This window comes from Belonocnema kinseyi, chromosome 5, assembly GCF_010883055.1.
Source record: "Belonocnema kinseyi isolate 2016_QV_RU_SX_M_011 chromosome 5, B_treatae_v1, whole genome shotgun sequence".
NCBI classification, from domain to species: Eukaryota; Metazoa; Arthropoda; class Insecta; order Hymenoptera; family Cynipidae; genus Belonocnema; species Belonocnema kinseyi.
In genome coordinates this window covers 150,765,328-150,782,922 of record NC_046661.1, presented here as the reverse complement: position 1 = coordinate 150,782,922, position 17,595 = coordinate 150,765,328, and the positions used below count along the sequence as shown (strand labels likewise).

The 17,595-nt window shown below is 23.1% G+C and overlaps 1 protein-coding gene across 1 annotated transcript in view; it reads left to right on the top strand.

Moving 5' to 3' along the window:
* The window catches only part of LOC117172704 (E3 ubiquitin-protein ligase AMFR-like), a 132,138-nt gene that overhangs the window by 102,533 nt on the left and 12,010 nt on the right, over positions 1 to 17,595 (top strand). Inside the window, exon 5 of the mRNA XM_033360865.1 lies at positions 12,410 to 12,732. Coding sequence (XP_033216756.1) covers positions 12,410 to 12,732 — 323 coding nt within the window. The remainder of the gene's footprint in view (positions 1 to 12,409; positions 12,733 to 17,595) is intronic.

Genomic DNA, 17,595 nt, shown 5'->3' with positions numbered 1-17,595 from the left:
GTTTGAGAATTTTTTCAGGTGTTTAGAAACTGGAAATTTTATTTCACTTAATTTCTTATAATTATTGAATACGCTGAATAAAAAAATTCCTAACTGAGAATAAAAATCATTTATTAATTAAACACGTAAATATTTTTGCTCATTGAAATGGGTTATAAAACCAGAAAATTAGTCAAGAATTAAATTGAATGTCGCTCTTCGTATAAGAGTAGAAAAAATATATTTCAATTGAGTGAAGCTTGAACATGAGAAAATTTGCGACATTATAAAATTGCAGAAATATCAAAATTCCGATTAATAAAATTCTCGAACAGTTTATAATATTACCGAATTTTAACATTTCGGAATAATAAAATTCGCGACAAAAAATAGCCGAATTACAAAATTTTCGACGCTGTTAAATTCCCAACTCTAGAGAAGATCCCAATTTAATCAATTACAAAAATTTGGCTTTAGTCAATATTATTTATCTATTAAAAATACAGTAAAAAATATTTTGACGGTGGATTTTTTTAATGGTAAATTTATGTTTGAAAATCATTTCTTAAATTTAAAATAATAATTGAAGAAAAATTCTTAATGCAAGTCTCTTTTTTTTAAATGTGCATAGTACTTTTTAAATTATTGCTTCTATAATAAAAGTCTTGTTCTTGTATTGTGGTTTTGCAATGAGAAATTTTTTTTCATTTATTGTTACTTGAAGTTCAAGCAATCATTTTAAAAAAATACATTGAGCATCCATAATTTTTTTGTTTTATAAATGCAACTATTTGATTAAGAAGTTTTTTTTTAAGGTTCATCATTTTAGTTAAAAATTGATTTTTTTATTGAAATTTAATCCTCTTAGTTAAGAATTCATCTGTTTGGTTGAAAATTTAACCATATGGTTGAAAAAAAGTTCATTTGGTTGATAAATAATTTTTTTATTCAAAATTTAACCGTTCTATATTTATTAAGAATTCATAACATTTGAAACTTCTTTTAGGTTGAAAATTCAACTATTTGATTAAAAATTCTATTTTTTATTTCTTTGTAGATTCATGATTTTAGTTGAAAATGTATGTCTACGGTAAAAAAAATTTATTATTTTTTTGAAAATTCGGATCAAATCCCGAATTGGAAAATTCTTGACAGAAAATTTGCAAATTGTAAAAAATTCAACATTTTGAAATTTTCGAAATTATAAAATTCCCCAATTTAATCATTTGAAACAAGTTTTTTTCAATTAATATTATTTATTTATTAAGAATGCAAGAATCAAATATTCAAGCAATTATCGAAAAAAATTTAATATTAAAAAAATTTTTATGAAAGCATTTCATTATTGTATTTTTAATAACTAGAGAATTTTCTTATAAAATATTTAAATTGTTTAAATTACGGAATTACCTAGTTTCGGAAAGTTTCGTATCGAATATTTCATAATAATAAAATCCCCAACTGAAAAGTACCGAATAATACAATATCCAAAGAAAGTTCTATAATTTAAACAATTTAAAAAATTGTTTTATACTAATAGTATTTGTTTATTAAAAATACAATAGCTTATTATTTTCATCAAAGATAAGATTTTTGTAATGTTTAAAGTTTAACAAAATTATTGTTTGAATTTACAATTCAAATATTAAAAAATAATATATTTCTCGTTAAAAGATTTTCTTTGAAAATACGCATAGCATTTTTTAAAAATTACAAAAAGCCTTCTTAAAATTCGAATTTTTAAATAAAAAATTTTAAAAATTAAAAACAAGTTTCAAGATAAATCAGTATCCGACATTCGAAAATTCTTGAATTTTGCCATTTAAAAAAAAAGAATTTATTCAATATTATTGATTACTTCTGAAATATTTTAAATATTCGAGGGTATTGTAAACGATTTCCATGTGTTTTCAAGGGCTTTCAAATAATATGAGGATTCGAAATATTCTAGGAAATTTTGAAAGATCATTTTAAGGGATTTTAATATTTTAATGATTTTCAAAAAATATTTCACAAGACCGGAGGAATTTCGTAGGGTTTCAAAGATTTTAAGACATTTGCAAATATTTTTTGCAATTCATTTGAAATTCGCCCTGAATTCTGATTAATGTATCATAAATTCTTTAAAATTCTTTTGAATTCTTCTAAATTAAGCCAATTCTACCCAATTCAATTAATTTTTCTTATATTTTGAATTGTTTTTAATTCACTTGTTTGCTTTTTAAATTCACCTTGCTTTTTTATGAATAATTAAACTTGAATATTTTTTAAGTCATTAGTCAATTCTTGTATTAGAAATTAGTAGGGTTTCAAAGATTTAAAGAGATTTGAATTTTTAATTCGCCCTGAATTCTTTGGAGTTCTCTTGATTTTTTTTTATTTACTTGAATTCTTCTAAATCCCCTCTGCTACACTCAATTTAATTTGTAATTTTTTTTTATTTTCAAACGTTTTTATTCCATCTTGAAGTCTAGTAACCTCACCTTCAATTCTTACGCATTTTATCAAACTCTTTGAATTCCCTTGAATTTTTTTAAGCTTATTTCAAATTTACTGAATTCAATTAAGTTTTTTCTTATTTTTAAATTATTTTCAGTTCATCTGATTTTTAAAAATCTAACTTATGTTGTTATGAATTTCATAGAATTCTGCGATTTGACCTTAAATTCCTCTAAATTAATTCCAATTTTACGGAAATCAATGGATTTTTTCGATTTGTTTTTTCATTTCATTGAAATTCTTTTGAACTGTTTTGTAGTCATTAGTCACTTTTTTGGTTAGAAATTTGTAGGGTTTTAGAGATTTGAAGTCATTTGATTTTTGTTTAGAATTTACTTTGAATTCTTATTAATTTAGCCTGAATTCTTTTCAATTATTTGGGATTCCCTTAAATTTTTTTAATTCACTGTTATTTTTCTGAAGTTACTCAATTCTACTTAAATCAGTTGAATTAAAAAAATATAGTTTTTTAAAAATTATTTTCAATTCACTTGATTGCTTTTTAAATTCAGATTGACCTTTAAAAATTTCTTCGAGTTTTTCTCATTTTTCTTAAATATTCTTCTAAATTCACTCGAATTTTCCTGAAATAAATGTATTTTTTTTCATTTCATTTAGATACTTTTGAATTTTTTGTAGTTGTTAGTCACTTATTTGTTTAGAAATTAGTAGGGTTTTAAAAATTTGAAGTGATTTTCAATTTTTTTTTTAGAATTTTCCTTGAATTCTTATTAATTTAGCTTGAATTCTTTTCAATTTTTTTGGAATTCCCCTAAATTTTTTTTAATTCGCTGTAATTTTTCTAAAGTTACTCAATTCTACTTAAATCAGTTGAATTTTAAAAAAATATTTCATATTTTTCAATTATTTTCAATTCACTTGATTGCTTTTTAAAGTCAGATTGATTTTTAAGTATTTCTTTGATTTTTTCTCATTTTACTTAAATCTTCTAAATTCATTCAAATGTTACGTAAATAAATGTTTTTTTTTTCATTTTTCCAATTTATTTAAATTCTTTTGAATTAGTTTGTAGTCATTTTCACTTTTTTGGTTATAAATTAGTAGCGTTTTCAATGCTTTTAAGTGATTTGAAACCTTTTTTTTAATTTACCCTGAATTCTTTTAAATTCTTTGGAATTTAAAAGAAAATTTGCCTATATTTTAAATGATTTATAAAATTGACAAGATTGTTTTATTTAACAGTAGTTATTTAAAGGTTTAGTTTTTCCTTTCTCTTTAGGGAAATGTTAGAATTTTTATTTAATCCTAATGACCAAGTCTTCATTTTTTTCTTTGTAGGATTTTCTACAATTCTATTTGGGTGATGTTAATTGAAATTAAAACTATAATTGTTTATAACAATAATAACTATATAATTTCTCAATTAACTCTTTTTAATAAAATCAACCCAAACAGAAATTGAGAGAATCCTTCGAAGAATAAAATGAGATCTTGATCGTTAGGATTAAATAAAAATGGTAACATTTCCCTAAAGAGAAAGAAAAAATTAAACCTTTAAATAACTACTGTTCAATAAACAATTTTAACCTGAATTCTTTTATGCTGAATTGTGCTTAGAAACCTCCATCAAGATTTACAGAAATTAATAATAGATCTTTTTTTGTTGATTTTATTAATAATTTTAAAGATAGGCTTCTTTTGAAATTGGTTGAACGTAGTGTACATCCTTAAAAAAGTCATATTTTTAAATTATTTTCAATTCACTTGATTGCTTTTTAAATTCAGTTTAATTTTTTATGAATTTCATAGAATTATTCGAAATTCACTCAAATTTTACTGAAATAAATGCATTTATTCGATTTTTTTTTTCTTCAATTTTTCCAATTTATTTAAATTATTCTGTAGTAATTAGTCACTTTTTTGGTTATAAATTAGTAGGGTTTCAAAAATTTAGAGTGATTTGAATTTTTTTTAAATTCACCCTGAATTCTTTTCAATTCTCTGAAATTCCCTTGAATTTTTTTAATTGACTTTAATTCTCGTGAATTTACTCAAACCGGCTTAATTTAATGGATTTTCTTTTTTTAATTTTTATTTTTTTTTTATGTAAATTGATCCTGAAGTCTTACAACCTCACCTTGAATTCTTAGGCGTTTCATCAAATTCTTTAAACTTAGTTTAAGATTACTGAAGTCAATGAAGTTTGTTCATGTTTTTAAATTATTTTCAATTCTTTTGATTTTTTAAATTCACCTTCAAGTTTAATGAATTTCATCAAATTAATTCCGATTTTACGGAAACCAGTGGAATATTTTTGATTTTTAAATTTGTTTTCAATTCATTTGAATTCTTTTGAATGTAAGTTGAATTGTTCTGAAATCTTATGAATGTATGCAAACTCCTGTTAAAAAAACAAGAACCCAACGACCAAATTTTGACCACAACGAACAAACAAAAACCAAAAGCAAAACAAAAATCCTATTGTAATCTGAAAAAAATAAATAAATAATTTTCGGACAAAAATAAAAAAGAGGAAAGAAAAATGAGAAGGCAGCCAACTGCATCTCCTTCCTTCTTTTTTTCTTTCTTTTGTCTTTTTTATTTTTATTATCATCAAATTACAATAAAATCACATTCAAAATAAAAATAAAATAAAATTGTATTACCATTAATTTGCTTCAATTTGATTATTGGACGTTAAATAGGATTTTTAATTTGGATTTTAATCTAATTTAAATTTCTTGAAGTTTTCTTATGAATTTATCCTGAATTTCTTACACTTTGAGCGCAAAAAATACCGTATGAGGTATATGTATATATGTGTATATGTATGTATGTGTATGTATATGTATATATATACATATATATATGTGTGTATAAATATATATATATATATATGTATGTATGTATGTATATATATATATAATATATATATATATTAATATCAATATGAGTAAACCAGCCGCAAGGTTGTCCGCCAGAAACCAGAAACATAACGACTTACTAAATCGATACGACGAATTTGTCCGAGTGAAACTGCGACGTTTCGCAAAAGCATTTTTCCCTTTTGCGAGACTTCTAATTGAAAAGTTTCGACATTTTAATTTTTTGCGGTTATTTAATGATATTAAATTTTTTTAATTCAGAAAATTAATTGGGAAATTGAACAAAAAACCGAAATAGTCATTTTTTTAAATAATAATAAGGGAGCGTCCACATGTTACTTGACGCTATTTTTAATGATTTTTTAACCTCTTTAAAAAGGCACTATAATATTGTACGCGCATCTAACTTTTGTATTAATTTATATTTTTTATCCCTATTTTCGCTTAAACATTTATTTATTAAAATTGTTTAACCACTCAAATTTTTGATGAAATTAGATTTTGAAAGAATGTAAATATTCAAATAATCTTCACTTTATATATTTTTTAAATTTTAACTCCCATTTCTGAAATTTTATATTATTAATAATCTTTTAAATTAATTTTAAAAATTTAACTTTTAACAGAATCAGGTTGCAAAATAAAAATACTAAATAATTATCTGCTTTGAAATATTTGAACAAGTTTTATTCTATAACAAATTTGTTTACACTTTGATTCCTGAAAATTTGATTTATTTATAAAATTTGAAACTAATTTTCGAAAAAGTTTACCATATAATTATGATTATTGAATTAAGATACTCATTTAAAAATAGCACAAACATTGTTTAAATTACATAATTGTAATAGAGCTAATATTGAATTGCATAATATTATAATAAGTAATCAATTTAAGTTGCTTAATAGAGAAAAATTAAAATTTAATATTTATGAAATTTAATATTGTAGAAAAGTAATCAGTCAATAGTCAATTAATCAGATGACGTCGTAAAAAGTCTTAAACAATTATTTGCATTGAAACACTCAAATAATTTTTACCTCATATTTATTTTAATCATGAAATTTCTCTTCTGAAAAATTTAAATATTAATATAACTCTTATACTAATTTCCGAAAAAATAAAAATATATGTGCTTATAATTTTGAAAATTGAATTCAGATACTCAATTCACAACATCAAAAACATTTAAAAAATTGTATAACTGTAATAAATTAATTTTAAATAAAGAATAAACTTTTATTATACAAGCTATAGCTATAGACAATGTTTAATTATGTAACCTGTAAATAACTAATTTATTTTACCTAATAGAGAAATTTAAAAATTTAATCTTAATGTATTTTAATATTATTTGAAAAAATCAGCTGAAAATGAACTAATATGATCACAACATAAAAAGCATTAAACTATCATTTTCATTCAAACATTCCAATAATTTTTACTTTACATTTTTTTAAGCTTTCACTTTCATTTCTAAAATCTTGATGGATTAGAATTTTTTAGATATAACTTTGAAAATTAAATTCAGATAATCATTTTACAACATCACGAACATTGACAAAAATTACATAATTATAATAGAGGTATTTCAAATACAAAATAATAAACTTCTAGTATAAAAATTAGATCTAATATTTAATTATATAATCTTCAAGTGAATAATTAATTTAAATAACCTAATTTTTAAAAAGTTGAATTTCAAATGTAATTGATTTAATATTGTGAAAAAAAATAATCAGCCATCAATTAATCAATTCACAAAATAAAAAGCATTAAACTATAATTTTCATAAAAACATTCAAATAATTTTTAGTTTATATACTTACTCACTAATTCCAGAAAAACTAAGTGTAATAGAATCAATTAATAAATAATTTATCAGTTCACAACATAAAAGGAAATAAACAATTATTTTTATTGAAAGATTCAAATCATTTTTACATTTTATATTTCTTCCAAAAACATATTTGCTTATTTAAATTTAATATAATAAATATAAATAAATAAAAATTTTAATAAATATAATCAACTTTTATTATAAAAGTAATAGCCAATATTTATACCATAATATAATATTGTATACCATTATCAGCTGATAATTAATTAAAAAGTTAACAACCTAAAAAGCATTAAACTATTATTTTCATTGAAACATTCAAAATCATTTTTTCTTTATATTTTTCTGAATATCTTTGATTGAAAATTTAACTATTGTGTTGAATATACGTTGTTTTATTTTTAAATCATTTTTTAAGCAAAAAACGTAACTTCGATTTGTTTAAATTGATCTTTTTGAGTTAAAAATTCGTCTTCGTTGTTAGAAAACTAATTTTTTTGGTGGAATTTTTTTGCTAAAACTGCAACTGTTTGGTTGAAAATTAACTTTTTTTTTGCTGAAAATTTAACTGTTTTACAAAAAATTCGTCTTCTGGCTTGAAAGTTCAACATTTTGGATTACAATTTTTTCTGTCTTAATTGAAAAATCTTTATTTGCTGAAAATTCGTATTTTTAATCAGGCAATATAAATTCTGGGTCTTAAAGTTGAACTACTTTATTAAAAATTATTTTACTGTTGATGCATAATTTTCATTGAAAATTTATCTCTCTGATTGAAAATTCAACTACTTTTTGTCGAAGTTTAATATTTTCAAGTATTTTGTTAAAAAGTCATCCTTTTTGTTTAAAAAAAATCAACTATTTTGTTAAACATTTGTCTATTTGTACAAAATGTTCGTCCTTTTGTTAAAAATTAAGCTGCGTTCTAAAAAATTATATTACTTTGTTGAAAATTGATCTTTATAAGTTGAAAATTTAGCAATTTTGTTAAAAATTCAACTCTTGTTAAAAATGCAATTATTATTTTGAAAATTCGACAAAATAATTAAATTTCAAATAAAAAATTAATCTACTTTTGTTAAAAGTGGTATGATTTGGTTAAAAAATTTATTATGTTATTGAGAATGCAAACATTTTTTTTAATTATTACTTTTTGGTTCAGAATTTGTCTTAACTAATAAATTATTTTTTGTTGCAAATTTAACTATTTTTCTGAACATTCGTTCGTTCGGTTTTAGAATTCATTTTTTTGGTACAAAAATCCTTTTTTTATTTAAAAATTCAAATGGATGATTAAAAATGATCTTTTTTGATGAAAATTTACATTTTCGGGACGAAAATTGTTTTTTTGTTTTTTTAGTTGAAAATGCATTGACTTTGCTCAAAATTCGTATTTATTAAAAGAAGAGTAAAAAAATCCCGTGAAATAAATATCCAAGCATTGTAAAATTCTCGAGAAAGAAAATATTTGAAATAGAAAAGTCTCGAAATGATAAAATTGCCGAAATATAAAAATCCCGAATTGGAAAATTTTGAATAGTAAAATTCTTAAATAATAATAAGAATACATTATTGGGTCATTAAAAATACAATAATAAAATATTTTCAAATATAACAGATTCCTTTCAAATAAAATATTTGTATCAAAACAAATATTTTTTGGATGTTTATAGTATTGTTTTCAAATTGATGTTTGAAAGCCATACAAGAAGAATTTTATTGTTCGAATTTGTATATTTCTGCAATTTTTTATTTTAAATATTTTATTTTTCGGTAATTTTCTTGTCAGGAATTTTATTTTCCATCCCTCTGAAATATTGTAATTTTTTTAAAATCTTACACAATCTAAAATTATTGAATTTGACATATTTTTAATGAGAAATTATTAATTATTGTTAATAACCAAATTCATAATTTAATATTTCGGAATTCCTAAATATCGGATTTTTTAATTGTTCATTATATAAGATGTTGAAGCCTTGAATAAAAAAAGTCAAAGACGTTGACCTGCAACCACTTAGGCATTTCATTACGTCAATCAAGGTTTGATCATTAATTTTCTGACCACCATAGAAAGTCTCTCAACGCTCATTTTATTGATATTAAGACCTTGATATATAAATTAAATCAGTCTCTAACTGAATAAAAAATACGCATTTTTTTGCTTTTATTTATCTTTATCTTTGGGAACTCATTTTTAAAAGTATATTATTTTTTGGAATATTCTATACTTTGAATCATCTTAAAATGAGTAAACGTTTTTTTAAGGAGGGAAAATTGCATTTTTCTCTTCAATGGAAAGATCATTAATTTTACAAATTTCCTCATAACTTGTTTGAAGTATCAAGTCAATTAATTTTATATTCAATTTATTGATAAGTAGAAGACTAGATTTGTGAGATTGCTTAATCCTGAATGCAAAAGGTCTCCACACCTCGCTTTATCGATTAATCCACTACTTATTATATCTTTGACATAACTTCATTTACATTTGACCTTTATTTCCCACATCTGCTTTAAAAAAAAGAGATAATCTAAGGTAATTTATTTAAATGTTTTTTTTCTTAAAGTTACTATTTAAAAAAAAAAGATATTCTTTTAAAAAAATACTATCATCGTCAATCGCGTGAAATTCAAAATTTGTATCATTTCTTTATTTTTGAAGATTGAAAATTTTAAACTTGAATTTTGAACCACTGAATTATAAATCTTTTAAAAATAAGATTTTTTCATTTTAAAAATTTACAATTTAAAATTCTGTAATTTTGATGCTTTAAATTCGAAAGTTCTTTAATTTCTTCAATTTTTGAATTAGAAAATTATCAAACCTGAAGAATTTTTATTTATACATCTTTAAAGTTAAAATGATTAATTTTGTAATTCTTGAAAATTGCAAAACTTTTAAAATTGAAGATGTTTTCATTTTATAGATTTTGTATTTTTGATCCTTTACATTCAAAATTCCTTTACTTCTTAAGGTTGGAAATTAAAAAGTTAACTTTTAAGCCAATGATTTATAAATGTTTTATATTTGAATTTTTTATTTTCTTTTATTTACAATTAAAAATTCTGTAATTTTGTTACTGTACATTCGAAATTTCTTTAATTTTTGAATTTCAAAATCACAAAAATCATCAATCTTTAAGCAGTTTTATTTATACATCTTTAAAATTTAAGATAGGTGTAAATCTTGAAAACCGCAGATCAATGAATTGTAAATCTTTTAAAGTTGAAAATTATGAAATTTGACCTTTGAATTTTAAAAATCATTAATTTCATCAAAGTTCTTTATTTATAAATCTTTTAAAATTGAAAGTTTTCTCATTTTTTAAATTTGCAATGAAAAATTCTGTAATTTTACTGCTTTAAATTGGAAATTTCTTTATTTTTGAAGATTGAAAATTTTAAACTTGAATTTTGAACCACTGAATTATAAATCTTTTAATAATAAGATTTTTTCATTTCAAAAATTTACAATTTAAAATTCTGTGATTTTGATGCTTTAAATTCGAAAGTTCTTTAATTTCTTCTATTTTTAAATTAGAAAATTATCAAAGTTAAAGAATTTTTATTTATACATCTTTAAATTTAAAGAAAATTAGATTATAATTCTTTAAAATTGCAAATTTTTTTAAATTGAAGATTTTTTCATTTTATAAATTTTGTAATTTTGATCCTTTACATTCGAAACTTCTTTACTTTTGAAGGTTGAAAATTAAAAACTTAACTTTTAAACCAATGATTTATAAATGTTTTATATTTGAATTTTTTGAATTTTTTTTATTAACAATTAAAAATTCTGTAATTTTGTTACTGTGCATCCGAAATTTCTTTAATTTTTGAATATCAAAATAATAAAAATCATCAATATTTCAGATATTTAGGTTGTGAATCTTGAAAACTGCAGATCAATGAATTGTAAATCTTTTAAAGTTGAAAATTATGAAATTTGACTTTTGAATATCAAAAATAATTAGATTCATCAAAGATTGTATTTATACACTTTTAAATATATTTAAGTTGTGAATCTTCAAAATTCCAGATAACTAAATTGTAAATCTTTTAAAATTAAAAAATTTTCTCATTTTTAAAATTTGCAATGAAAAATTCTGTAATTTTACTGCTTTACATTGGAAATTTCTTTATTTTTGAAGATTGAAAATTTTAAACTTGACTTTTGAACCATTGAATTATAAATCATTCCAAATTTAAAATGTTTTCATTTTAGAAATTTACAATTAAAAATTCTGTAAATTTGATTACGTAATTCTACTTTTACTAAATTTACATAATTCTACTTAATTCGATGGATTTTTTTTAATTAAACAAAAATTATTTAATTGATCCTGAAGCCTTTTTATCCTCACCTTGAATTCCTAAGCATTTCATCCAATTCTTCGGAATTCCCTCTAACTTTTATGAGCTTATTTCAAATTTACCATATCCATTGTAGATTTTTCATATTTTTAAGTTGTTTCCAATTCGTTTTATTTTTTTTTTTAATTCTCCTTGAATTTTTATGTATCAGGTCAAATCTTCTCGTTTACCTGAAATTCCTCTGAATTAATTCCAATTTTACGAAACTAAAAGGCTTTTTTTATTAAAAAAATTCTTCCAAAACATTTGAATTCTTTTGAATTTAACTTAAATTGTTATGAGCTATTATGAATTTATCCTGAATTTGTTACCCTTTGATTGCGAAAAAGTACCCTATGAGCGTGACAAAAAGTATCCTTTGGTCCCTATAATTTATTTTATCGGTAGTGTGAGACCTGTATTTTTTCAAAGTTATTTTTTTGGTTGAAATTATTAAATTTGAAATTTTTTGGTTCCGTTTGGCTCAGTTAGGCTCAGTTATAATACGTTGAATTTATATTATACTAAAATTGGCGCCATCTATTGGCTGTTTACCCAACCTAGATAACGTGAAATTTTGAATTTTCGGTGAACAAACTAACTTACACTGCCACCTGTTAGAAACTTATGGAGAATACAAATAAAAACATTCAATTTGCAACGAAAAAATATTGAGGCAATTAAATCAGATAAAAAGTATCCTATCCGTTAAGATGGACCAAATTGCACACAATATACAAAATTTCATCAAGATCGGTTAAGTAGTTTTGGAGTTTATTGGTGACAAACATCGTGACACGGGATTTTTATATATATAAATAAAGCAAAATAAAATGAAGGAAATGACCAAAAGCTAATAATTTTCTTTCTTTTTTTTTTTACTTTTCAGTGTGTCCTGCTGGGTGTGAGGACAATTCACGTGATGCTGCGTTACGCTATTCATCTCTATGATACACGAGGTGCCGGCACTTCCTCCCCGCGTTCCTGGGACAAAAGAGGACCCTTGGCTTATTATACTGAGCTCACTTCCGAATTAACAGTCCTCGCCGTTGAATTTCTCCATCATATTCACATGCTTTTGTGGAGCAACATTTTCCTCAGCATGGCATCCCTCGTCATCTGCATGCAACTTCGATATCTCTTTTACGAAATTCAGAGAAGAATCACCAAACACAGAAATTACCTCGCAGTCCTCAGTCACATGGAGCAAAAGTTAGTAAAATTTTATTTCACTTTAGTTTAGTTTAGTAGACGCAAATTCCTACCTTACCGACCTCGAGACCGCTCGACTACTATCCAGAGTTTTTAAGGGCGTGTGATACTTCGTCGTGCAGTCAATCGGATACAGTTCCCCCGGGTTTTTTTCCACAAAAAAGTAAAATATCACAACGGACGGCCCCGGACTCTTTTTTGAGGCATCATAACAAAAAAAATTATTCTGCGAAATAAAAATTTTATTCAAGAGTACTATTTTGAGGTTAGGATCGTTTTTCAGCTCTCTGTCATTCCGGTAATGTAGATCTCTGTCGTACCGATTCTGTCGATAGCACTCAAGAATAATTATGGAAGAGAATCATAAAACACATAAAGTGTGTTAACAAAATTTTTTTTTTTATCAACTCACAAAAAAAAGTGTGCGAGGCAGTCCGTTAGCATGTTCGCTATCATGTCCCGAATTTTTAAGATAAATATTTATTATTCTAGGAAAAAAACCGAGGGAACCTAAAACTGGTAACATTGATCATTTTCTAAGTATCAGTAATAATTTTGAAAAAAACTATCCGAGTAAAAAATAATTATAATTAATAATTATTTTTTTATTTTTTTGCTGCTCACTACGTCCACACGGATTGAGATATCGTGTTCCCCTTTTCTTTTCCCTTTTTCCTTTTCCCATGTCCTTTTCCCTTTCACCATTTTCTCCTTTTCTTTCCCCCTTTCCTCCTTTCCCTTGTCACTCTTTCTAAATTCCCTCTTTCCTTTACCCTTTTCCTATTCCCCTTTTTATTTTTCTCTTCCCATTTGCCCTTTCTCAATTTTTCTTATTTTTTTCTTTTCACTATTCCCCTTTACCTTTTCTCTTTTCCTTGCCCCTTTTTACCTTTCCCTTTGCACTCTTTCCCCTTTCCCCTTTTTTCCATTTGACCGTTCCCTTTACCCTGTTTCTCGTTCCCGTTTTCTATTTTCCCTTTATTTTTCTCTTCCCATTTTCCCCTTTTCTTTTCCCCTTTCCCTTTTTCTTTTCCCCTTTCCTTTTCACCTTTCCTCCTTTTCCCTTGAGCTTTTTCTCATTTCCCACTTTCCCCCTTTTCCCCTTCGTAAATATTTTAAGATGAAAGAATTCAAAGAAAAACCACTTGAATTTACATCACATGAAGTCATCACTTCTGCCGGGCTTCCCACGACGGCTCACTTTTTTTTTAAATATCATATAACACCTTTTTCGTTGATAAACCATATTTTTTGGTTGAAAATTCAACTTGTCAGTAGAAAATGAATCTACTTTCTTAAACATTTATTTATTTGGTTGATGATTTATAATATTAGTTAAAAAAACTTTCTTTCAAAATTTAATTCCTCAGTTGAAAATTAATTGTTTTAACTAAAAATTTAACTCGTACATGTTTGGTTCAAAATTTCACTTCTTAAGGTGAAAACTCTCTACTTAATTGAAAGTGGAACTATTTGGTCAAAAATTTATCTATTTGGTTGTTGATTAATTATTTTAGTTGAAAAACTTTTTATTTTTTCTCGTAAAATTTAATTATTCAGATGAAACTTATGGCTTTTAGTTGAAAAATAATTGCTTACACTGAAAATACAATTCGTACATATTTGGTTAAAAATTTAACTTCTTAAGATGAAAATTCGACTAATGAGTTGAAATTGGAACTACTTTATTAAAAATTTATTTATTTGGTTGATGATTGATCTTTTTAGTTGAAAAACTTTTTTTTCTTTCAAAATTCAATTACTTACTTGAAAAATATTTTTTCTAGTTGAAAATTAATTGTTTTAACGGAAAATTAAACTCGTACATGTTTTGTTCAAATTATTTAATCTTTTTGGTATCTAATTCCTCTTTGCGTTGAAAATTCCTTTAAAAATTCAAATATTTGGGTGAAGCTTTAGATACTTTGTTAAAAATTTGTTTATTTTGCTAGAAAATTTATTTTATTGGTAAAAAATTTATCTTTTTGGTTAAAAATTAGTTTTTTCTTATTTAGAATTAATTTTTCTAACTGAAAATGTAACTGTTCAATTTTTTGCAGAAACCTTATCTTTTTATAGAAGTTTGATTTTTTTTATCTGCTATTTGATAGAAACTTTATCTGTTTTAGGTAAAAAATTAAAGTATTTTTTTTAATCCGTCTTTTTTTGGTAGTAGATTACTCTTATTATTTGAAACTTCAGCTTTTTGGTTAAAAATTAATTTTTGTGGTTGAAAATTTCGCTATTTTGTTAAAAATTCGTTTCTTTTATGGTTGAAAATTTATTTAATTACCTGAACATTTAATTATTTTATTTTTAGCAGAAAATTGATCTTTGCAGTTGAAAATTAATTTATTGCGTTAAAAATAAAAATTTTTTGTTTATTATTTTAATTAAAAGTTCACGTTAACTATTCTATTTTTTTTTAATTTAATTATTCTATTTCTTGTTAAGAATTCTTTTTTTTTTTTTTGTTAAAAAAATATTTAGTTAAAATATCGATTTTTTAATAGATAATTCAGGTTTTGATTTGAAACTAGTACTATTTAATCGAAAATTTAAATTTTTTGTTGAAAATTCATCACTGTGATTAAAAAATAATTTCTGTGGCGGAAAATTCAGTTCTTTTTAATTAAAAATTAATTTTTTAACTAAAGATGTAACTTTTTCATTTTTGCTTGAAAATTTATATTCTTAGTTCAAAATTAATTAATTTTGCAGATAAGTCGTTTTTTTGTTTAAATTTTTCTGTTCTAATTGCAAACTTAATTATTCAAATTTTGGTTTGTAAACTTATCTTTTTTAGTTGAAAATGTTTATATTTTATTGGTAGAAAATTCATCTTTTGGGTTTAAAATAAATAATTTTTTGGTTGAAAATTGATTGGTTTAACTGAAAATTTATTTCCTCTATTTTAGGCAAAAAAATCTCTTTTTTTTTATTAAAAATAATTCTTTTTAAATCGATTTTTTTTTTGGTTCAACATTTATTTTTCTAGCATTTAAAAAATTTTAATTTTAGTTGAAAATTTATTTTTCTTAGATGAAAATTCATGTTCTATATTAAAAATGAATTTTTTTCGGTAGAAAATTAATCTTTTGGGTTGAAAATTTAACAAACCATTTGGTTAGAAGTTTATATTTTTGGTTTAAGATGGATCATTTTCGTTCAAATTTAACTTCCATTTAAATTAGGCGCCCTCTCTCATTTGAAGCGACACATTTTCCCGCGAAATTTGAATAATTTAATTATTATCAATAAAGATATAAAATACGATTTTTTAAATCCGAATTCAAAATACTTATAAAAGCTCATTAAATTCTCAAAGCACATAAAGTTGTGAGAATTTCAGATGGACAGAAACCGAGGGTTTGGTGTATTTTAAAAATACAGACTTGAGACCGGGAAAAAACCGATAAATGACAGTGAATTTATTTGTTGGTCGGAAATATTGCAAATTTTTAGAAAAAAAATCTGTTCAAGTTTTATTGAAACCGTTTTTAAAATAATTAGTTGAATACTTGTTTTTTTCATTATGATATTACTCAGTCTACAGTGCGTATTTCGAAAATATTTTACTTAAGAAATTTTCCATTTTTATTTTGAAGCTTACATTTTTAATTTAAAGAATTTTAAAATCCTGTCTTGAAAAGTTAAACAATTAAAAGCGTTTGAAGTTGAAATTTTTTGATAAACAGCATTTTTATCTGATGAACAGTAAATATAAATAAATAATTTTTTTAATGGATCCCTACTTTATGTATTAAAAAATAAACAATGATTGAAACTATATAAAAACATTTTAACTTAAAAATAACTGCATAATAATATATTCGCAATTAAAGGCTTTTATTAAATTTAAAATGTTATTTCAGTCTAAAATATTGAATTTTAAACCCATTTAATTTCAAATTTTTGAATTTAGAAAAACAAATAATTATTGACTATTTATAAATGACAATTGAACACTTGTTATTTTAGAAAACATTTAAGTAATTTTAAGAGATATTTAGACTTTTTGAAAAGATTCAAAATTATGATTCAAATTTTAAGAAATTTCTTTAGAATCTTCCAAATTCTTTTGGATCTTTTGAATCATTTCAAATCTTCTAAATATCTCTTAAAATTGCTCAAATTTTTTCTACAGATAATAAGATAATAAACATTTTTTTTTAATTTTCAGGATTTCCTAAAAATTGTAGAAAAAATTTCATTCATTTTAAAAGATATTTAGAAGTTCTGTAAAAGATTTCAAAAATAATTTTTAATGTGAAAAAATCTGAAACAACTTCTAGATTTCTCAAGATTTTCGAGTAAAATTTTGATGCTCTTCAAGGAAAATAATAACATAGAATTTTATTTTTTTAACTGAATCTGAATCTTTGAATTCTATAGTTTATAAAACTTAAAAAAAATACTTTTAAATTATTATTTAATGTTTATTTGAATTTTTTAATTTAAAGTTGTTCAATTGAAAATTGTTGAAGTTCACAATGCATCAGTTCCATTTTCAGTGCTATAATTTTTAGTTTATTATTTATCATTTTAAATAGAAAAGCGTTTAAGTTTAGAGTTTTAATTTTTTAATTTTATTGACCGTGAAAAAAGTTTGCGTACCAGGAAAAAACCGGGAAATGACAGAGAATTTATTTTTTTGATCAAAAAATTCTTTATTTTCGCTGGAAGATTCATTTTATTTCATTTATTTTTTTATTTTGCGGTGTTGACTAGAGCTTTATAAGTAAGTACAATTGATTTTAGTTGTATTTAAAAAAATTGAAGACCTGGGTTCAAACCCCAGTAGAGCTAAAGAATAATTTTTTTCAACTTAAAAAAAATCGATATTTTAAAAATATTGATTTA